This window comes from Pipistrellus kuhlii, unplaced genomic scaffold, assembly GCF_014108245.1.
Source record: "Pipistrellus kuhlii isolate mPipKuh1 unplaced genomic scaffold, mPipKuh1.p scaffold_m20_p_10, whole genome shotgun sequence".
NCBI classification, from domain to species: domain Eukaryota; kingdom Metazoa; phylum Chordata; class Mammalia; order Chiroptera; family Vespertilionidae; genus Pipistrellus; species Pipistrellus kuhlii.
In genome coordinates, this window is record NW_023425405.1 from 35,077,788 (window position 1) to 35,101,069 (window position 23,282).

General features: G+C 38.2%; 1 protein-coding gene across 3 annotated transcripts in view; it reads left to right on the forward strand.

Moving 5' to 3' along the window:
• COL28A1 (collagen type XXVIII alpha 1 chain) overlaps positions 1 to 23,282 on the forward strand; it is a 142,977-nt gene that overhangs the window by 22,751 nt on the left and 96,944 nt on the right. For all 3 annotated transcript variants that reach the window (XM_045578408.1, XM_036429347.2, XM_036429346.2), the window contains 4 exons: positions 582 to 608; positions 5,078 to 5,122; positions 9,069 to 9,113; positions 10,188 to 10,241. In XM_045578408.1, the coding sequence (XP_045434364.1) occupies positions 582 to 608; positions 5,078 to 5,122; positions 9,069 to 9,113; positions 10,188 to 10,241 (171 nt within the window). The remainder of the gene's footprint in view (positions 1 to 581; positions 609 to 5,077; positions 5,123 to 9,068; positions 9,114 to 10,187; positions 10,242 to 23,282) is intronic.

The window sequence follows — 23,282 nt, forward strand, 5'->3', positions numbered from 1 at the left end:
TCTCATGAGTATGAGGGGTACTCAGCGTTACGAAAATTATAGAAGGGGTACACATATGTCAAAAGTTTGGGAAACACTGTTCTAGACTGAATGTGAAAGAAGGACCATAAAGAATATAAACATTTATGCACATTTTAAAGGACAGTCATTATTCCAGCTCATTCTCAAAGCCAATTTCTCTACCAGTCCCTGTGAAACATACTCAGTTGTGACTGCTCATAGTTTGTTTGAAAGTCAATGTAACAATTTGAAAGGACCATTGCGGGTCTTCACTTGTAAAATGAGTTTGAGTGTCTAGTTTCTTCTTCAGCTTCAGGCCAAAGGGTAAGAATTTGGGTGTGACAAAAGACCTGGAACTGAGAGTAAATGCAATACATGGAAAACTGGTTTCTCTTCTTCTCACTAGTAAATGCACAGTCCCTAAGTACAAAGTGAAATAACCTAGGTCTCTATGGTCTTATTTTCCAAGACTTTACAGAGGCGTTTTGTTGTATGTTATAAATGAAAAACATAAAGTACTTCTTCTAACTATGCCTTCTAATATCATATTTCACATTTTCTTCTTTTTCTTTTTAAATTAGGGAATTCCTGGATACAAGGGTGAGAAGGTAAGTTTGTAACAGCAAACAGACCAGATTCCAGAAACAAAACAGAAACATCACTGCATTGATGTACTGAATAAAACTTCCTGTCCTTTATTTTTTGTAAGCCGGGATTTCCTAACACACAAATACAGTGTTAACTATGTTGACACAAAATCCTATATAATAAAAGGCTAATGTGCAAATTGACTGAGCAGTGGAATAACCAGTCGCTATGACACACACTGACCACTAGGGGGCAGATGCTCAACGCAGGAGCTGCCCCCTGGTGGCTTGGCCAGAAGCTGGGCTTATGGCTGGTGAGTGCTGGGGTGATGGTGGGAACCTCTCCCACTTCCGTGGCAGTGCTAAGGATATCCCAACACTGTCTTAGGCCCACTCCCTGCAATGTCAGTCAGACATCCCCCAAGGTTTCCTAGACTATGAGAGGGCACAGGCTGGGCTGAGAGACCTCTATCCCCATTCCCACCCCCGAGTGCATGAATTTCGTGCACCAAGCCTCTAGTTATAATATAACTTAAGATCTGGGTGTGCATTGTAAGGGGTGGGAGGCACCCTGAGATTAGTCTGTAGTCTCTCAGAGCTCTGCAGACATGAACAGAGAACTCCAATTTAACAACCATGCAGCACAGGAATCCAGATGAAAAGTTTCCATGTACAAACCGAGGCAGAAATACTGCAATTCGTTTGTTCCTTTGCTGCTTAACTTCCTATAAAACCTAGGCACTCAGCCCTCTTATAGGGGAAAAGATGATTTATGTTTGTTAAGCAGTGAAGAACCACTGACTTCGGTTAGGCATCTGGGTCGACACTGTAGCAGGGAGTAAATGTGACAAACACACAAAAGGAATGGGTTGGTAGATTATGTGCAAATTGCAGGTTAGGGAACTGATCAGACTAGCTCAAAAGAAATTAACAGACTGATTCAAAAGAAATAAATAAGCTGGACTGGGGCTCAGGAATCTTTGAGAGTGTTCAGTGCTTCATTAATAAATATTATCAGATTTTCCGTCTGAAATCTGAACACATTCTTACCATCTATTCCATCCTTCAGGTGGTACAGCCCTCAGATCTGGGCAAGCAGCCTGCACTTTAGAGTGCCCCCACCCCTAACCCTAAGAGCCAGGATTTGCACGGCAAGAGGCATTTGCCCCCTTGGCCTACGTCATGCTTTGGTAACCAAGACCCCCCAAAGCCCTAGCAAAGTGGTCGGAGCTGTTTGCTAGAATAGGAGGGAGCCTTGGAGGCAGCTTTGTGCTGTGTGGGCACCTTCATGTACACACACTTACAACATCTTTTGCTGTGGAAGGAGCTGGACGTGGGAAGTGAAGTGGGGCCTAGGCTCTAGGCATGAGCGCCTGCATGGACCTCTTGAGGATCCCAAAGTCTATGATTTAAAATGTCTCTTGAAGGTCTCTTTGTCAAGAGAGAAAGGTAGAACATGACTAGTTTATTAGCTTGACTTATAACTTCCAACTATTTAGATACATGCTATATGGGCCTCTTCTTGTCCTCATTCCCGAGCTCTGCAAATATTAGGGGTAAACCTTCATACAGGAAAATAAATATATCCCCAAGGACTGAAAACGTTAGGCCTAAAAGACGAAGAGAGTAAGAAATGTCATGATTCTGCCCTTAGCCATAAGAACCTGGGAACTCAGCCTCTTGGAGTGTCTATTTCGTCATCCACGTATCCAGGCCTCCCTAATTTTCAGAGACCCAAATGAAATAATGGATGGGATAATAAAGTGTTCATTTTTTGCTGGTCTGTAAATGTAAACATCTGTAAATGTTTCTGTCTATTAGGAAGAGACAGAAAAGAAATGATAATGTGGGAAAGTTTAAAAAGTTCCATGATTACAAAACTGTCCATATGTAGTTGTGAAAAACTATGATTTACACAATGAGCTAACTATGAATACCAGGAAAATTATGTAAGAAAATATTCATTTAAACTTATGGGGAATTATAGATTCACCGGAGGAGTTAGCATTTGGAAAATACTCACTGTCAGAGCACAGTGACCCTGACCCATCGATATTCAAACCAGAATTTCAGCAGGAGCAGTGGCCTCAGAAGCCAGAGGCTGGGAACAGAGCTAATCTGTTCGCAGCTTTCTGAAGCACTTTCTCTCTGGAACTGTGTCATTGTGGCCATTCCACAGGGACTAATGAGTCCACCAAAAAAGAAAACGCCTTTTGCAGAGGCAAATAACATGAGTACAATATTTTAATTGATGAAAAACTGCACCCCTCTTTCTCCAACAAAGGCTGTTCCCCAGGACCCTATAGTGAACAAATCTGTCTGGACTAATGGAATGTGAATTCTGGCCAAAATACTTTGGAGTGCATGTATAGTCCTTTTCTGTTTGATATTTTGGTGGTTGACTCATTTTATTCCCATCCAACATTATTAAATTAATTTCTTTCTAATAGATTCTTCAAGAGTGATTTTCCATGTGCATTCAGAAGTAAATGTTCGACTTGTCCTAAGAGAGGGCTCAGTTTTTCCTGGGTCCATTTGACTCACACAGTATAGAGAGAGAATAGATTGCTTTTGAGCAGAGGCATAGCTGGATCTAAGAATCGTGCCTCCCTCTTTCCTACTCCAAGGCCAGCACTACCCCAGGCAGCACCCTAGTCAGAAGTGTGGAGTCAGTGGGAAGGGACCTATGGACCATGGCAGTGAGCTTTGTTCAGCGTTGGGTGGCGAATGGAGAACATGGACTTGAGAGTCTAACAGACTCAGCTTGTGGTCATGGAGAAGTTCCTTAATCTCTCTGAGCTTCATTTTCCTTATCTGCGAATGGAGACATATCTCCCTGGCGAGGCTGGTGTGGGGATTAACACCAATATAAAGGCTTTGGTACACACTGTGCATCCATAGTTGGTGGTTACAGTTGTGATTTCCCTTCTTGGAGCAGCTGCTGTTCAAAGAGTGGTGGCCAGCAGGCCTGCTGTCAATCTGAACTGTTTGTGGCTATTTTATGAAAAGATGAAGTTTGCACCAGAATATGAATCCACTAGATCACTAAGTACACTCTTTAGTTCAGCTGACATGTATTTTTTTATAGCAAGACCTCCCTGATGAGGAAGCAGTGCACTGAATTCCACGTTAGTGCAGGTTCCTTATGTCAGTGTGCAGGGGCACTTTGAGTAGCACACTCAGAGCAGCATACAGGAGACAAAGCAGCAGCAGAAGCAGAAACTATAATAGTAGTGAGGCACTGGACTAGGAGTCATGGGCTAGCATGTGCATTTAAGTGCATCTCCAGCTGAGTTGTCTTATCTCAAAAATATGAATTGGTCTGAGGCTCAGAAAATATATATGAAAGCTCTTTGAAATTCTAATGTTAGTTGTTATCCCAATAGACTCTTTTGCATTTTGGTTCAATTATTAGAAGTTCTGAGCAAGTTACTTAACCTTTTTGAATCACAAAATTTCATACTGTAAAACTGGGCTAATAACATCTACCTCAGACCACTGGTGTCAGAATAAATAAAGCTAATTTCTAAAATAACATTAGTAATAAACCGTGAAACATAATTTATATGTTAGTTTTTTTCATTAATATTCTGGAAGACGCAGGACAGTGGAGAATGATGATGAAAAATACATAGCGTGCTGACCACCTTGTCCTGCTCTCTTGCTCTCACAGCAGACCTTGTTCATCCATCATGACTTCTTCCCTACCAACTCATGACACGGTCTCAGGACTCTTTCCTCACACTCTCTAGGCCGCATGTGTCAAACACAAGGCCCGCGGGCCAAATCCGTCCCGCCAGGCCTTGCAATGTGGCCTGCACAGCGCTGTCATCACTGCACTCCGCTGCGTTTCCATCACAATGACAGTTTATGACTGTTCAGTAAACCATTCGGCCCGCGATTTAGGCTGGATTTTAGATTTTGGCCCCTTCTCTGATTGAGTTCGACACCCCTACTCTAGGCAAAAGCTACTACTCCATCAAAGTTGGTACTGGGGCTGGAGCATGGTGTTGTGGAAAAAAATGGCCCTGAGTCTGGGTAGACCTAGGTTCTGACCTGATTCTTCTTACTGGCTCTATGATGGAGAGAAGTTAACTCACTGAGCTTAAGTTTCCTCTTCTATAAAATCAGAATTCTAGTACTGATCTCATTGGTCTGTACTGTGGATTCAGTTAAATCACACATGCAAAGGGCATATAATATATGGCAGATGCTCAGCTTCTTTCCTTTTAATTCATTCATCTCTCAAAAATGTTCAGCCCCATTAGGTGGTACCACTTATTTGATTTTGTAAAGTTAAAGATGACTCAGGGATAAAATTTTTCAGAGTTCAATGCCCAAACAACCTACAGGATTGAGGACAAAACTGGGTATAATCTATCAGAGTGCTTACTAGTATGTCATAAGATTCTGCTGGGATTCCTTAAGAGAAAATCATAATCCTGAATGACTACAAATGTCTTCTTATTTTATTTTTATTTATTTTTTAGGGTGTACCTGGAGAATGTGGTAAACCAGGAATAAAAGGTGACAAAGTAAGGAACATGTTTATAAAATGCTAACAGCTGTGATCCTTTGGGGCTAAGTTTCCTTAGGAAGGAATTCCTGTTTCTATGAGTCTGTTTTTGTTTATTTGTTTGTTTTGTTTTGTTTGAACAGAGACCAAAGGGATGGTTACCAGAAGGGAGAGAGTGGGGAATGGGTGTAAAGGGAAAGGGGAAGATAGTCAACAATATTGTGATGAGTTTGCGTGGTGACAGATGATTACTAGAATTAATGGAGTGATCACATTATAAGGTATAAAAATGTTGACTCACTACATTGTACACTTGAAACTAATATAACCAATCTAAGATTGTATACTGACTATACTTATTTAAAAAACACACAATTGAATGATTTAAAAATTACAAAAGTAAATTTCTGGAATACTTTATGTCAATCACACTTCTGGTGTTAGAAAGTCATTGGCTCAATTTTCAGATCAGTCAGACAAGAGGCAGAAAATAAAGCCATATAAACTTTAATGAATAGTGCCCCTCAAATGCCTTTTTTATAGACCATTAAGTCTTTGCTTTGTGGTACCCTAACTTTTGAGGCCAGGCCTACTGAATGGTATAGTGGAAAGAGTAATTTAACCAGCAAATAGTCAATTCAAGCTCCAATTGGGGAAAAGTAGAACTGTTTTCCAGATGTAACACTGAGAGCAGGCACTTTCCAAAGCACAGTTAAGAACTCTATGAAGTAAGTTAATAAAATAGTTATAAAAATTGAAGCAGACAAAGATAGAAGTTTGAAATTTTGAAAATACAGCAAACCATGGACAGTTGAATATATATTTACTTTTCATTAAAAGATAAATATGAATAAAGTATTAAGTTGGAGACAGTATTAAATATGTTAAAGAGTTCCTTAATGGGCCAGAAATTCATAGAGAATGCATTTGAAATCTATATACTAAAAGGCTGATATGCAAATTGACTGAATGGTGGAACAACCAGTCACTATGATGCACACTGACCACGAGGGGGCAGACACTCAATACAGGAGCTGCCCCCTGGTGGTCAGTGCACTCCCACAGGGGGAGTGCCACTCAGTCAGAAGCCAGGCTGATGGTTGGAAAGCACAGCGGTGATGAGAGCCTCTCCTGCCTCCACAGCAGTGTTAAGGATGTCCAGGCCTAAGCCTCAGACATCCCTGAGGGCTCCTGGACTGTGAGAGGGTGCAGGCTGGGCTGAGAGACTTCCTCCAACTCTCGAGTGTATGAATTTCATGCCTCTAATGTAATAATAATAAAGGGTCAGAAAAGCACACAGTAAAATAGTTTTCATTGCAGTTAAGAACTATTATTGTAAGAACATGCCGTTAAGATACCAAACTCAATATATATATATATATATATATATATATATATATATATATATATATATATATATATATATATATTTTAATTATGGCAGAAAGTCAAAGGAGAAAATGAGGCAGAAGGTGAAAAGAAAAGGATAGGATAATGGCAGTGGCACATGTAACAAAACACTTTAAATAGCTTGAGACTTCCTGAAAGCTTTTGAAACTGCTGGAGAGTGAAAGGTCAGTTAGATTTGAAAAGTGTAGTCTTGGTAATTATTTCTAGACAAAATGGAAAGTATAGTAATGAGTGGATTCTTCCTGGATGATAACTAAAAATGGGAGATGTGCCTATACTCAGAAATACAGAATAAAGGACACATGTAAAAGAAAACAAAAATGAAAGATAAATAACTGGGAATACTATTTGAAATAAAAATGATTGATAAAGAATTAATATCATATTTAATTTACTAAGATGCCAAAGATTGTTAAATGCCCTAATGTATTTGTGCCAAAAAGAAAGAAAAAAATATTTCCAATTATAAAGACACAATTGATTGTAAAATGTATCCCAATGTCAGAAATGTGAAAATTTGAAAAATCCATGTGTAGATGTCATTGGAATATAGTGTCCCTGATATGAAGAATTAACATAATTCATAACTAAAATATACAAAGAATCAGAAAACAAAAAAGAGAAAATTAAAATGGCTAATAAATAAAAAAAATTATCCACCCTTCGGCCTCCAGACTGAAGGGTCCCAGGCTCGATTCTGGTGAAGGGTACAGGTTGCGGGCATATCCCCAGTAGGGAGTGTGATGGAGGCAGCTGAATCGATGTTTCTCTCTCATTGATGTTTCTAACTCTCTATCCCTCTCCCTCTTCATTCCTCTCTGTAAAAAATCAGTAAAATATATATATTTTTTAAGTGAAAAATTATCCAATGCATTGCAATCAAATAAGTAAACTTAAAATATTATTTCACTGATCAAATTAGCAAACACTAAAGTAATATATACTCAGAGTTGATGGGGATTCTATAAGATGAAGATATGCTTTCTTTACTCAGGTAGTGAGAATGGAAACCTGAACAAACTTTATGGAGAAAAGTTTCGTGTTTTTATCACATAAAAAAGTGTGAGAGGCAAGAGAGAGTAAGAGAGAATTTTCAATGTGCTTATTGCCTGTCTTTACATCAGGCCTCCTTTCTAGGAAATTATCCTTAAGAATGAGTCAGAAGTTGGACAATATGTATATACAAATATGTTTATTATAGCATTATTTAAATAGTAATCATCAAAATGAATTTAAATGTCCAAACTAGAGAAATTACTAAGTAAATCATGATTGATTTATATTCTTTTTAAAAATATTTTTTTTATTGATTTCAGAGAGGAAGGTAGAGTGAGAGAGATAGAAACATCAATGATGAGAGAGAATCACTGACCAGCTGCCTCCTGCATGCCCTCTCCTGGGGATAGAGCCAGAAACTTGGGATGTGCCCTTGACTGAAATTAAACCCAGGATTCTCCAGTCTGCAGGCTGGTGCTTTATCCACTGAGCCAAACTGGCTAGGGCTGATTTATATTCTTGAATATTATTCACTTTACTGAGTTATTAATGATACAATAAATATTTTTGATACAGAAGGCCAAATAAATAAAATTGTATATATACTCTGGTCAAATTATTTGAAGAAAAATCTACTGGGAATAAAATTGGATGAAAATATGTTAATAGCAGTATGAAGACACACATAAGTAAGAAAGCAAAAAAAAGTGGAAATCTGAGAAAGAAGAGACTATATTTTGCTCTAATAAAAATAAACCTTTAAGGGGTTTCCTAGCTATGGAACATACCGAAATATTTTCTGTTAGAAGACTGTTGAGTATAAACAGTGTTTTGCCAAGTTTCATGTCTTGAAGATGAGCAAAAGAGTGATCTAGACCAGTGTTTTTCAACCTTTTTTGGGCAAAGGCACACTTGTTTCATGAAAAAAATCACGAGGCACACCACCATTAGAAAATGTTAAAAAATTTAACTCTGTGCCTATATTGACTATATATAAAGTAATTCTCTTGAATAGGAATCAAATAAACACAAAGAAAGTATTTTATAATTACTTTATTATGAAATATTAAGTAAACAAAATAGTGAAAAATTATAAAATTCTTGTCTTGTCTGCACCTACGGCACACCAGGCAACATCTCGCGGCACACTAGTGTGCCGTGGAACAGCGGTTGAAAAACGCTGATCTAGACATTGGAGAAACTCACTAAATTAATTTAACTGACATTACCTTGTTGGAAAAAAACAATATTCTATCAAGCTTCCTGCTTTCGAAAGAATCTTAAGAAATCATTTACTTTGATAAAAATGTCAATATATAGGCCAAGAAGTTACATCTAAAATTATGTCTTCATGGAGTTTGTTTGTGAAAGGACAATGTGACCTCTATTTGACTTGTTAATTAGGATCATTTCATTAATAATGAATAGGTTAGCTTTACTGTTTGGATAACCAGGGAAGACTGGCCCTTACAAAGAACATATTCCTTCTTTTCCACCTAAAATCATTGCCCTTTGAAGATGGATATTTAGAGTGGCTTATCATCAATTTTATTTCACAGGGATCCCCCGGGCCATATGGATCAAAAGGACCCAGAGGACTTCAGGTAAGGAGGCTAATACCAAATCTAAGTCTAGAGTAGAATCACCTAGGGAGCTTTTTAAAATCTCTTTGCCTACTTGCACCCTCTACCAATTCAATCAGAATGGCTGGAATTGGAGATAGGCATCAATATTTTTAAAGATCCCCAAGCGATTTCAATGGGCAACCAAGTTTTGGAAACCACTATGTCAATGTTTTATTTACCAACTCAGGCTTCCTAAAGATAGGTACCAGCAGGGGAGTCTATTTAGTGAGTAGTTGAAGTGATAAAAGTTTAAAATTTAACTTCTAAGAAGACAGTAAAATCATAGTAGTTAAAAACAAAGTGTAACTGGTTGTTTGTTTTTTTGTTTGTTTTTGTTTTGCAGTGCTACTATAATGTAGTTGGAGGAGCTATGCATTTTCTCTAAATTAAATATTTGTATTGTTTTACCACTATAAGTAGTTGATGTTCAATAACATGCAGTGATTCTTTAAGGCATTTATTTAGGTTAGACATACCCTATAGATTTCAAAAAATAATATGGATGATTTTTTTTTCTAATCTGTGCACTTGCCTCATCTACAGTTATAATGGGGGGAGGATATGTATGTGAAGAGTTAATTTCAGTATTTCAAAAAGTCTATTGAAAATTATACTTTTATCCAAGATTTCCTAGACAATATCTACTTAACCATCAACTCCTTTGTTTTAGCCTGGAATTGTGTCAGGGTAGGATAGTCACTCCAGCTATCACAGAGTCATTGGAAGTTGCAACTTTCAGTTATATATGCTTTAGATATATTTTTTAAAAGTTGTTTCTTTGAAATCTTTCAAAGAAGAGGTCCAGGTCAGGAATAAGGTTGGAAACACAGGTCTAGAAAACCAACCTTTCATTAATAAGTGTTTGTTTTTAGAGGATACTTATTTGACATGAAGAATTTCACCTTATTCCATTTCTCAGCCCCATGTAATTACAACTTAACTGAGTTATAGTCTGAATTCTAACTCTGGGGTCTCTAGGGACCTGAACAAATAATCCATTTCTGATGGGCCTTTTGTACACAGAGCTAATTCTTGGTTTTCATCTTGGAGCAGGGCATCAGTGGACCTCCAGGGGACCCAGGCCCAAAAGGATTTCAAGGCAATAAGGTAATCCTATTCCTGGGTTAAAGACAGGCAGAGTGTCTTTCTCCTAGTGAGCCATGGTAATGCATGTTTTTATTAGGCAGAAGTCAATGGACTCTTTGGGGAAGTATCTTTGGAAAATAACTTGCAGGCATATACACAGAATCATGTTCAAGTACATGTAGGAAGTCATTGACATAGTTTTACAATTTATTATTATATTATTCAAAGGAGCATTAGTAAATATAAGCCATTATCAGAATCTTTGCAGTGTTTCTTTTTTCATTTCTGCCATTTAGTTATTATATGGCTCACTTGAGACTGATAAGTAGTAATAAGTAACTCAACTCAAATGACTATTTCCCACATGTAATGCCAACTCAATATATAGTTTGTAAGGGAAGAGAATTTATAGCTGTTATACCAAAAGAAATCAAGTTGTTGGTTTTGTGTGTGTGTGTGTGTGTGTGTGTGTGTGTGTATTTTAAACAGGGCATAGTCTCAATCATTAGTACCATGTTTGTAATGTCTTTCCACAGAAAACCAGGCAAGATAGGTAGGGGAGGGTTGAATAAGAGCTAAATAGAACCAAAATATGCTATAAGAAGGATCTTTAAGAGACTTTATAAGGCTCTGTTTTCCAATGAGAGTGGCCATTGATTTGCTGAAAGCAAGCCTTTTAGTTCCTTTTTAATTCTTCCCAATGCTTAGTAAATTTCACAGATATAGTAAGTACCCAATAAATGGAATTGAGTTAGTGATTGGAGATCCATCCGTAGAATTTATGGTGGTAATAACAGTGAAGGTGCTTTCCCCAACCAATCCTAGATAAAGCCAATATTTTAAAAGTACTATTAAATTTAAGTTGTGGGTAGTAGTTGAACTACTTGAGTGTTCTTTTTTCAGAGGAAAGGGAGTGACAAGTATAGTGATTTAATGAGATAATGGCAGTGTGCGATTCCCCAGGCCACTTTTAATTGGCAAATTAAAATAGAATGGGCTTCTCAGCAGGAGCGTGTTCAAACTTCATCTAAGGGAAGTGTCTTCTCCAGTCCTTGCCTATGATTAATTCTCTCTGGGGGAATGAAATAGCTCCTTGGAATACTGAGTAGAAGGTTTTTATAAAATTGCTTTGGCTGCAGGTAAAATCTGCAGCAAGAAAAAAAATATTTTGACAGTTCATGCTTATTTCTAGGATTCTTTGTTTACCTAGGATGATAATTTTCACATGTTTGTGTGAGGCTTAAACGCAGGGGTCAGGGTTGGAATTTGCAACCATAATATAATTACAGAATTTTTGAGCCACAAGGAATATTTCATTTTTGAAAATGGGAAGCAAAATGGCTGGCCTGAGGCAGAGGCAGAGCCAGGTCATCAGCTGTTAGGGGAGAAGTGATGAGTTGGGAACAGGCATGTGGTTTTGGGAGATGGTTGGTGGCAATCCATATAAAGGTGCCCATTTGATCACGTCTCGTTGTGCCTCCTACGAGTAAATTTCCTTTTTAAGTAAATTCATTTCAACAAACTTTAGCTTTTCATTTCAACCATGCATTAATTCTTTGAGAGAATAAATAAATAAAGAGTCAAGTGTTTGGGAGAACTTGTAAACTTCTGACACGAAAACATTTCATGCTTGACTTTCACAACAACGTCATACAAGGAGTGTTGTTTCAAAAGTATTTGAGGACTTTATCAATTTTCCAAGGGTGTCTCTTAAATTTTTTTTTAATTCAGTAAAAGATATCCTATATTATAAAAGGCTAATATGCAAATTGTCCCCTTGACTGGGAGTTCAACTGGGAGTTGGACTAGAGGGTGGGGCTGGCTGGCAAACCACCCAAGATCCCTCCCCCAGGGCCAGCCCGATCGGCCCCGATTGGGGCAGGCCAGCCGGACCCCACCTGTACAAAATTTGTGCACTGGGCCTCTAGTATAACATAAAATTACCACTTTGATGTTATTCACAGATTTCACTGCTAGGTAAACACAAACAGTTCATTGTCACTTAAAAAGATATCAATTTCTAGAGCATGTTCAAAGTTGTTGGTAGGAAGTAAAGTGGAAATGAGCTATATTTTTTCCTGCTAGCTATATTTCTGGTCACAAATGTAGTGGTCTCTTGATGTTATTACTGATTTCCACTTCTCTTTGGATCTTTCAACCAGAGATGCATGTCACATTGATCGTTATTTTAAAAAATTTTATACTTGTATGAGTATATTGTATTAAAAGTCAGGTTTCAGGGAATAGTTTCATTTCCCATCCCAAATGTACTTCTAAATCTTACAGACTTAATTAACTATTTTATCCTCAATAGTTATGTTTTACATTTCATCCATTAATTTTTTATTACAACATGTTAAGAAATTGCTATTGCAATTTGTACAAGAAAAAAAAAAAAAAGCTCCTAAAACCCAGTAATTCTGTATTTTCTAATGGGCAAATAGGGGATTATTTTTTAAAGTTTTTATTGATTTTTAACTTATTTTTAAAAATATATTTTATTGATTTTTTACAGAGAGGAAGGGAGAGGGATATAGAGTTAGAAACATCGGTGAGAGAGAAACATCGATCAGCTGCCTCCTGCACACCCCCTACTGGAATTGTGCCCACAACCAAGGTACGTGCCCTTGACCGGAATTGAAACCAGGAACCTTCAGTCTGCAGGCTGATGCTCTACCCACTGAGCCAAAATGGTTTCAGCAAGAGAGGATTATTTATTTGAGAACTTGTAGAATAATAGATAACACTTATTTACTGATTATTTTCTATGTACAGATATAGTTCTAAATTCTTATTTAACATAACACCAAACTCTCTGAGGCAAGAGAGTTCAGGTACAGATTAGGCACAGAGAGTTTAAGCAATGGGTCCAAGTCTACACAGTGAGTAAGGGACAGAGTCAGGATTCAAACCCAGTCAGTCTGCTCTTAATCACCATATTCTATTTATTCCCTTGGAAAATCACTCAATTTCTGGGATAGTCAACCTGAGGCCAATGCATTTCTTTTGGACAGTATGGAAGTTGCATATGTGTCCAGTTCTAATGTAATCTGTCTGGAAACAGCAGTCTGTTAAAGGGTACCTTCCTACTATGTTATAATATTTATCTGGAAATGCAGGAAAAGAAGGAAGAGAATTGTGTCGAGGGGCAAAAAAAAAACACCTAGCAATGTGCTCTTTCAAATACTTGATTTCTTACAAGACCTTAAAATAGATATCTTCAGATTTGTAACATTTATGAAAATTGCCTGAGAGTTTCTAAATGGGGCCTGCCTGTGTGTTTAAATTTATGAATGGTTTCTCTCAGGAACTACAATCCTGTTCTACTTCTCTCATGGTTGGATTTTCTTCATCAAAGGGTTTGCAGTCAAGGTGGCCAAAGAACAAAAGGGGGGGAAATAGCATGCGATAAATAATTTTTTAAAAAAGTGATTCTGGCCTTGTTTCACAAACCATTTGTCATTAATATTTTCCACATGTAACATAGCTCCTATGTTGCCCTGAATACCCTTGTTTCCTTAGCAACAAAACATTGCTGTTCCTCACAATGAAACTTTGGCTCTAAGGGCACCTCAGCATGGTTCCCATACATGAGGGTCATGCAAAGCATTCATAAGGAGAACATCCCATCCATCTAGAGACGGATGAGATGTTCTCCTTATGAATGCCAAGAAGACTTATCCTAGCATGGGACTGAGAGTGTAGCTCAGGAACGAGCACTCTACTCTTTCTCAGTCAAGTTGAGTGCTTGCTTCCAAGGGCTGCAGTGGTGGTTTGGGTTGCAATCACATCCGGCCATGGAATGGGCTCTCTAATAAGTGGAAAGAATGGCTCAAGACTGGCAGGCCTTTCAAATCACAGAGAACAAATTACTAACATTAGTTTTGAACAAGTAAAAAGAGCATTCTGGGTGTGCAAGCCCACATTAGGTAATTTTTGCCATTTCTTGGTGTTTTTCTGAGGTAATTCTGAAGATTATTTTTTTCTCAAGTCTCATACAAACTTGCTCTTTCCAAGACCCTCTTTGTGCTCCTGAAGGAGAGATAGATAGCTCACTGTGGCTTGACCAGAACACAGGTTGTGACGTGTTGAATCTCTTAGTGCCAGTGCTTCAGTACTAAGGACAAAGGACACTAGGAAATAGCCCTGGAGTATTTTCCCAAGGCAAACTACTAAATGTTAGTGAGCAAATAATTAAAAATATGGTGATATATTGTATTATATATTAATTTATCACAATAGATGAATTGCGTCCCTTCTTCTAACCTTTTTCATTGTTTTACTCTTGGATGTTCCTATATTTCCTGCAGGATTTTCTTTCCTCTAAGTGTTTTTCTCTTGTGCTAAACTCAACATAAGCAACTCAAAGTCCTTTTATGCATGAAACTTGGTCTTACCTTGGTCTTAACTTCAGCTTCATTTCTGAGATGTTAAGAAAACCCATAAAGAGATGTCACCAGTCTGGTCCAATTGAATAAATTGGATATGGTCAGGGTAAAGAATCTCCAGTGAATCAAACATCCATCATCCATCAAAAATGAACAAATGACCTAGAATTAATGAAAAAACAAAACTTATGTTTCCAGAGGAGTGATGAGGGCAAATTCGGCACACAGAACACACCAAAGTTCTACATCACACCATGATTCTTAGACACACCATTTCTCCTTATCCAACTCTGCCCAGCTTCCATTGATCTCATCCCATATTTTGAGGATCTCAAGCACAGTAGATATTTTTTAAGTAGCTGGTATTTTCATGATATTAAGTAATACCCTGTTTCCCCGAAAATAAGACAGTGTCATATTATATATTAATTTTTTCTCCCAAAGTTGTGCTAGGTCTTATTTTCAGTGGATGTCTTATCTTTCCATGCACTAGGTCTTATTTTCAGAGGATGTCTTATTTTTGGGGAAACATGGTAGCTAAATATACAGATTCTAAAATTAAAACGGTGAGCCTAGTAAACATCCCTATATAACATCCTGTTTCCTTTAAAAATACCCTATGAAAAGAGGTCATTGTAAAAAAAAGAAGGCTATTTTGCTTGGTAGTTCAGTTTGCTCATTAAATTCCAAATATGAGTGAAATCATATGGCACTTATCTTTCTCTGACTGGCTCACTCAGATAGAGAGCAGGCAGACAGTTCTGTTGTGTGTGTGTTTGGGGTGGGGTGTTATTGGGGGTGCTGGAGGGATTGATCAAAAAGAAGAGAGAGAGAGAGAGAGAGAGAGAGAGAGAGAGAGAGAGAGAGAGAGAGAGAGAGAGAGAGGGAGGGAAAGGAGAAACTCATGGACAATAGTGTGGTGATTGGGGAAGAGGGGAAGAGGGGAAGTGGAAGAGGGCATAGAGAGAATAAATGGTGATGGGGGAAAATAAATTAAATTAAAAATATATTTGAAAATGTTTGCATCAAAAATGAAATAAAACGAGGGCTACTCATCAACTCTTATCATAGGTACTAGGAATGCATATGCAGATAATTTGATAGCCAGCAGTGTGCTAATCAAGTTTTCTTTGAGCTTCTATGTGTTTTGCCTTTAAATATTGCCATCTTTCTGTCAGATATGAACCATTGACAGGATAATCAGACAGATATGTGCATGTCCATCACCCTTATAAAGAAAAATCTAAAGCAGAAGATCCAGTGATAGGTCAGAAGCACAGAGATAAAAAAAAAAAATATCATATGCACACTCATACACATTTAAGATAAGCAAAAAATAAATATTCATTGACTGAATGAGTAAAAGGCTTTCAATGGAATGAGTTGTCAACAATAACACTCCCTTCCTCTCTCCCTCCCTCAGCATTCCACAGCTGGTCGCCCTCCATGTTCTGTGCCACCTCCTGGTGGTCAGCACATGTCATAGCGAGTGATTAAACTTCCATGCTCCCTGTCAAACTCCCAAGGGGACACTTTGCATATTAGCCCCTTATATATAGAGAGATATTTTCATTGGAATACAGTGTCAATATTTTCATTAGAACAGAAAGGTAATTAATGAAGATCTAGTAGTTTTAAAAGTATATTGTATATTGATGTTTTAGTAATTATTTAAATACACGACTTGACTCAAAGTTAGCTTAGTAGATTTATAGGTCAACCTACTAAACAAAACTAATATTTCACTTGTGGTTTGGAAGTAGTTCAATACCACAAATATGAACAACTCTGAAGAATTTTAAACCTTCTCCTTATTTCAGTTCTCACACAACTCAAAACCTAACAATTTCCTAATAAGATGTTGCTTTCAATCACTAAAGACTCATGATTTGCAACAGGTTATAATCCCTTATAACTCAATGGGAAGTAAATCAGTTGAAACATACGTGGATGTCAACAATTCCTAGTGCTGTTCAGAATAATAAATCAAACAAAACTTTCTTCTTAACTCCATAGCTCTCCTGAGTGACTGTATTCTTGGCTTCGTGTAAAGTGTTTTAAGTGCAAGGACCTGGAACATGTCAGCTTTCCAGTTGTCCAAAAACAATAATGGGCCCTCTGGCTCAGGCTAACAAACTTTGAACAAGGCTGTGATCGCTCAGTGCAGAGCTATGCAATAGGAAGAATCCCTTTTACAATTTCAATTATAAATATCTGTTTAATGAAGAATCAGAACCAAGCTGCCAAACTATGTGCATGTTTTTCCTTCAGAGATGGCAAAGTCTAAGTGCTATTTCTGTCCTGGGCCCTATAATTAAAGGGAAAGGATCAGTAATCCAACAATTCTTGTGGAAAGGGCTTTGTCCTACATGTACATCTGCCCACCAGGACTCTCAATTAGCTTGTTAACTCACTTGACATGAGACAACTGACAGTGACAACTTGAGGTGGATGCCAGAACATGTGGGATGCCAAACAATGGCTTCAAGGTAGTAGATTTTCATCCCCAATGCATGTGGTTCTCAGCAGACAGCCTAAAATGTGGGGGAATGTGTATGCAGATGTGTATGCAGGGACCGCTAAAGTGAAAACTCTAACAGAGAGAGAAACCAAAATGCTGCCAATAGATCCCACAAAGGTGCTTGAGTCTATCCCACATGCCCAGATAAGCTGGCACTAATGTGAAATAGAATCAGTTACTGCAATTCCTCAGATGTCAGGATTTTAAAAATTAATAAAATCAGTTTCCTTTATTAATTCAAGTAAGTTGCAATAGTAACACTGCAACAGGGAAAATTAAGTTCATTCCAAGGATAAGGTGCAATATACATAATATGTATAATTTTAACAATTTGTAAGTGTACCTTCAGTGGTATTAAATACATCACCACTGTGTAAACACAAAACTTTTCCACCATCCCAACATAAACTTTGTGCCCTTTAAGCAATACCAACTCTCCTTGTCTCCCCTGGTCCCCAGTCTCCAGGGTAAGTTTTTAAGAAGCATATTACACTGTCATATGAACACATCTCCTCATAAATCGATATTTTGTTCTCTGATTTATGGAGAAGGTTCACCCTTGAATATTTTCCAGCTACTTATTTTGTTCTGGAGAAGTCCAAACAGTGGCCACCAGACCTGTGATTCTTAGAAGCTCTCCTGAGGGGTTGTTGATTGCTCCTTCTTTTTAGGGAAAACTACACACATTACCTTAGACTTTTTGAGTGATAAAGTATGACTTTCCAACTAAACCAAACCATATGAATTGCCATTTTTGTAGATCAAACGTGGTTGAATGTTGTCAATTTCACATGGTTGAGCCTAATGGCATTGAATAAAATGAGTTAAGTGTTACTAAAATATGGTCCAATAGTTTAGTGGCAATTATATTATTTACCAATTCTTTGTTATTGTGTAGTTTTTTCTTTTTTGGAGAGATTAAGTAGGTGGAGTGTATGAACTGTGGTATTTTCTCTTACCCTAGTAGAAGATATTAAAAAAAGACTGTAATTTGAGATTTGAAATAATAGTGGTTCCAAACTTAGTATAGGTGGTTAATAATCTGTTTATATATCTAGAATTATATTGTGTGATCACAGTATTGCCAATTATAATTTACATTACATTTACCACTAATTCAGTGACAACTCTGATCCAGATAAACATAGAGTGTTCCTGAAATTACATTTACAAAAGCATATTTCCTCTTGGTTTATACTGTATTTCAAGATCCTTGGTCTTCATAGGATGGATCTTCAGCTGTGGATAGATTGAAACTAACTTTTGTGTTTTTCTTCCTATAACAAAGACATGAATTTAGTCTTTGATGAGATGTTTTTTCAAATACTTTAAGAAAAGAATTGAAAAGTCCCAAGGGGCAGTTTGCATGGTGGTTAGAGCACTGGCTCTAAAACCAGACTGCTGGGGTTCAAATCCAACCCGCTGTTGTATTACCTCTGTGACTTGGGCCAGTTACTGTTCTCCCCCATGCCTCAATTCTCTCATCTATGTAATGGGTTAATAATAGTACCTACCTCTTAAAGTTGTTTTGAGGCTGCATGAGTTAATATATGTGAAGCACCTAGGGCAGCACTTGTTACATAGTAAGTGCCATATATATTGTCAATAATTACTCAGCAGTTAAGAACTTTGAAGACCCCTCTTATTATTAATGCAGAATAAGTCTAGCTTGATATGTGTTCTAACAATATGCCTCTTCTTACATAATGCTTTCTCTCAAACAAGAGAAATTAGGGACTAAAAATAGAGCCTGACTTAGAAAGTATTTGATAAATATTAGTTTCCTTCCCCACCCCCTTTTCCTTCTTTCCAAAAAAGGGGCCTTTCTTGACTTTTCTCCAAGTCTTTGTATAGTGCCACCATGTTCCTGAGTTTTAGCTAAGAGTGTATCTTGGCCATACTTGAACCATTTTGCACTTGCAAAATGCTCATCCATCATTTTGTTCCAGTTGGAAAGTATGAGAGTATTTGTCCCAAATCTTAAAATATTAAAGTTTGTGCTACACAAAGCTGGGAAATATTAGAAAGCAGTTGCTAAAACATCCTTGTAATGTTAAGAAAATGTCATGGTCTGATTACATTGTTCATAATTGTATTATTCAAGAAATGGTGAAGTTCTATTGTATTTTCAGAAATGTCTAAGAGTTTGGGGCAATCATTCATTATTTATTATCTTAGGAAAAGGAAGGATGTTCGTTGGAGTCAGGGCCAGGAAAAAGTAGTGTTGTGTTTCTCTAGCTGGACTATCCAGTGTAAGCTCAGGCCACCTATTAGGATTTCATTACTCCTTCAGCTGAAAAAAAAAAATGATTTGTCTCTGATAAGCATGAAAGAGGAACTGCTTAAAAGCTACTTGGTATCACTATGGTTGAACACCCGAGTAAACTAAGGGCAACTCCAAGGGAGCATTTCCAGTCTTCCACTTCCCGAGCCTAGACCAGCTTTCCTGTTTTGTTCAGCTCCCGCAGCTAGAACAGCACCTGATCCCTAGTTGCTGCTCAGTGAATGCCGCATGGATGCTTGAGTGAATGATGTCAACTGGCCGAGCACTTAAAATATGAAACTGAGCAAAATCTCATGACATCCTCCTCACAGTCTAGGGTAGGGGTGTCGAACTCAATCAGAGAAGGGGCCAAAATCTAAAATCCAGCCTAAATCGCGGGCCGAATGGTTTACTGAACAGTCATAAACTGTCATTGTGATGGAAACGCAGCGGAGTGCAGTGATGACAGCGTGGTACGGGCCACATTGCAAGGCCTGGCGGGACGGATTTGGCCCGCGGGCCTTGTGTTTGACACATGTGGTCTAGGGGGAGATATATTAACTAAATGCAAAGTTGCCATTATTAAGAATGCTCAGTAAAAAAGAGGGAAATGGTGCTACCAGTACCTCTATCATAGGATTTCACCCAATCAGAGAAGCCTTCTCTGAAGCTATACTGCTTAAAATAAGATCTGAAGAATGAGTCAGGATTGACTAGGAAAATGCAGAAGTAAGAACATCCCAGATAGATAAAATAGTGCATGCAAAGATCCTGTGGCAGAAAGGAACATGGCAAGTACAAGGAACTACAAAGGTTCATGCTGTTAGGGTGGCATGTGGTGAAGCAACTAATAATAACAGATGGGACTGGAATGGCCACAGGACCATACTGTACAGGAGTCCACAAGCCTTGTAAGGAGCGTTGTCTTTACCCCAGAGGGAAGGGAAAGGCTTTGAAGGGTTTTACTCAGATTAAAATGAAAAGATTGCTCTGGCACAATGTGGGGGAAGAGGAAGAAATTGGAGTGTGCTGAAATGGACACATGGAAAGTACTAAGGGATTAGTTGTAATCTGAGCAAAAGATATTATTAATTTGGGGTAGACTGTAGAAATATGATAGAAAATCAAGGAGAGGATGGATTTGAGAGAGACTTAGGAGGCATTTTGATAGGCACTGGTGATGCATTGCACACAGTGGATAAGGGAGTGCAAGGTGCTCAAAAGGACTCCTAGGCTCTCGCTTGACCCCTGCAGGGATTGGGTTGCCCTTTTCTGAGACAGAATGCTGGGAGATGAGAAGGTCTGCAAGTGGAAGATTATGAATTAGTCTTTGGAAATATGAGTTCCTTTTAAAATTCTCTTTTCCCCCGACTTCCTTTACACTGCTTTTTTTTTTTTTTTTTTTTTTTTTTTTTTTTTTTTTTTTTTTTTTTTTTTTTTTTTTTTTTTTTTGTCAGCTCCCATTTCTTTTTCTTGGCCACTGCCTCCCCCAACTTCCCACAAAGCATCTCTGTGTGCTTCCACTCCCATATCACCTAAATGTTGGTACTCTCCGTGGTTCTGACCAGAACCTCAGCCTCTTTAATCACGCTAACCCTGTGCTGTCCAATACAATGGTAATATGTGGCTACTGGTCACTTGAAATGTGGCTCAGGCAAATTAGGATGTGCCATAAGTATTAAATACACATTGGATTTCAAAGACATAACATTAAAAATAATGAAAATTAAATAAGAAGATATTTTTTTATATTGATTACTAGAGGCCCAGTGCACAAAATTCTTGCTTAGGGGTGGGAGGGGGGTGTCCCTCAGCCTTGCCTACACCCTCTCACAGTCTGGGATCCTTCGGGGGATATCTGCTGCTGGCCTAGGTCCACTACCTGTGGGGATTGGGCCTAAGCTGGCAGTCAGACATTCCTCTCACAGTCTGGGACCCCTCTCTTCTTACCACCCACTTGCTCGCTGCTCCTTAGGGCTGCCATGGAGGTGGGAGAGGCTCCCACCACCGCTGATGCACTTGCCAGCTGTGAGCCCAGCTTCTGGCTAAGTGGTGCTCCCCCTATGGAAAGGCACTGACCACCTGCATTGAGTGTCTGCCCCCTGGTGGTCAGTGCACATCATCGAGACTGGTCGTTCTGGTCATTCTGCCTTAATGGTTGCTTAGCCTTTTATATATATATATATATATATATACTAAAAACCCAATGCAAGAAATTCATGCAAGAGACTCAACCCTCAAAACCCTGGCTGCCTTGGCCCTTGCAGCCCCAGCTTAATCTGGAAGGTCGTCCGGACGATTGTCTGGATGATCATTCTGCTGTTCAGTCAAATTAGCATATTAGCTAATTTATTATATAGGATATAGGTATGTTGAAAAGCTAATATTTTGGAAAAGTTGGGTTTAATAAAATATATTATTAATCTCTTAATGTGGCTTATAGAACATTCAAAATTACATGTGATGCCCACTATGTGTTTTTAGTGACAGCATGGCTCCACTAGTGACCCTTTTATCACCTCATTCCTCTCCTCTTGAGACCACAAAAGTGCTTGTGCTTACTGCCCCCAGAACATTTTAAAGCATTTTATGTCTCATATGCTTTCCTTTCCCTGAACTTTTGTTCCTCTCCTTTCCTACCCGATAAGATATGACTCCTACTTCTTTGTTCAGAGCACATATCATCTCTACCAAATGAAATTGTCCTACTTCCTTAAGGCAGAATTAAACATTTCTGCCTTGGAGTCATACATGCTCTGTTAGTATCTTTATTATGCCTAATTTACATGCGTGTATCTTGTTTTATGTTCATTTTTCTGTCCAGCCAGATTGCAAGTGTCTGAAAAGTGCAGGTGTGATCTGATTTATGTCTGTAATTATGTAACTGGTACTCAGCATCAGTTTGGTGTGCAAGGAAAGCCGAATGAATAACAATTGAGTCTACACATATTAAGCAGCTACCGTGTGATAATTACGACTTAGATGTCTTACAGACAATATCTTGAATCCTCTCAATAGCCCTGTAAGGAAGATATAATTATCTTCATTTTGCATATGAGGATCTTATGAAAACTCGAACTGTTAGTAAATTATAGACCTAGGATTCAACTGCAGTGAATGACTCCAAAGCCATAGTTTTCCCTATGATTTCATACATGCTGAAAAATAGATTAGAAAATGGAAATTGTATTCCTACACAATAATGTGAAAAAATAACCATTTCCTAGGGTTGTAAGAAGATTAAATGAAATAATATATATACTAGTAAAGTGTCAGGGTAGTGTTTGGCAATAGCTGGTTTAATTAATGATTGGCTTACTTCAGTTTTGAGACCCAGAGTATAGATGCCCTTAATTTCTGAGGAGGACCAAAGTGGTCTACTTAACTTCTGTGATGCCTCTACACATGCTCACACACATTATGCTCATATGAAGGTCACGATAAACAGCCCCTCTGGGAACACAACTTTTACCCAGTCCTCTTTGTACATGCCTCTGATGGTTAAAGAAAGTGAAATAGAGAAATAATAAGTAATTCTTGGGATATTCAATCTGTGTGTGTGTGTGTGTGTGTGTGTGTGTGTCCTGGTGTTTGCTGGTGAGGGTTGGGATAAGAATAATAGCAGAAAAGCAATCAAGTCTGGAGTCTTACTAGGTCTATATTACCTTGGCAAATTCTAATTTCATTCCGAGTAGAATGCCAACTCTCCTCTTCTTGCTCTGCCTCACCCAGCTATGGTGCTTTAAAATCAGGACCATTTTTTTTTTAAAGCACCTCAGGAATCTTTGTAGGAAAGGGAAGAGGGAAGTATGAAAAGGTAAATACTGGTATTCATTGTAGGGAAATACCGGTCCGCAGATGCTATGTTGAAATGCTAGCTCCTAATGAAT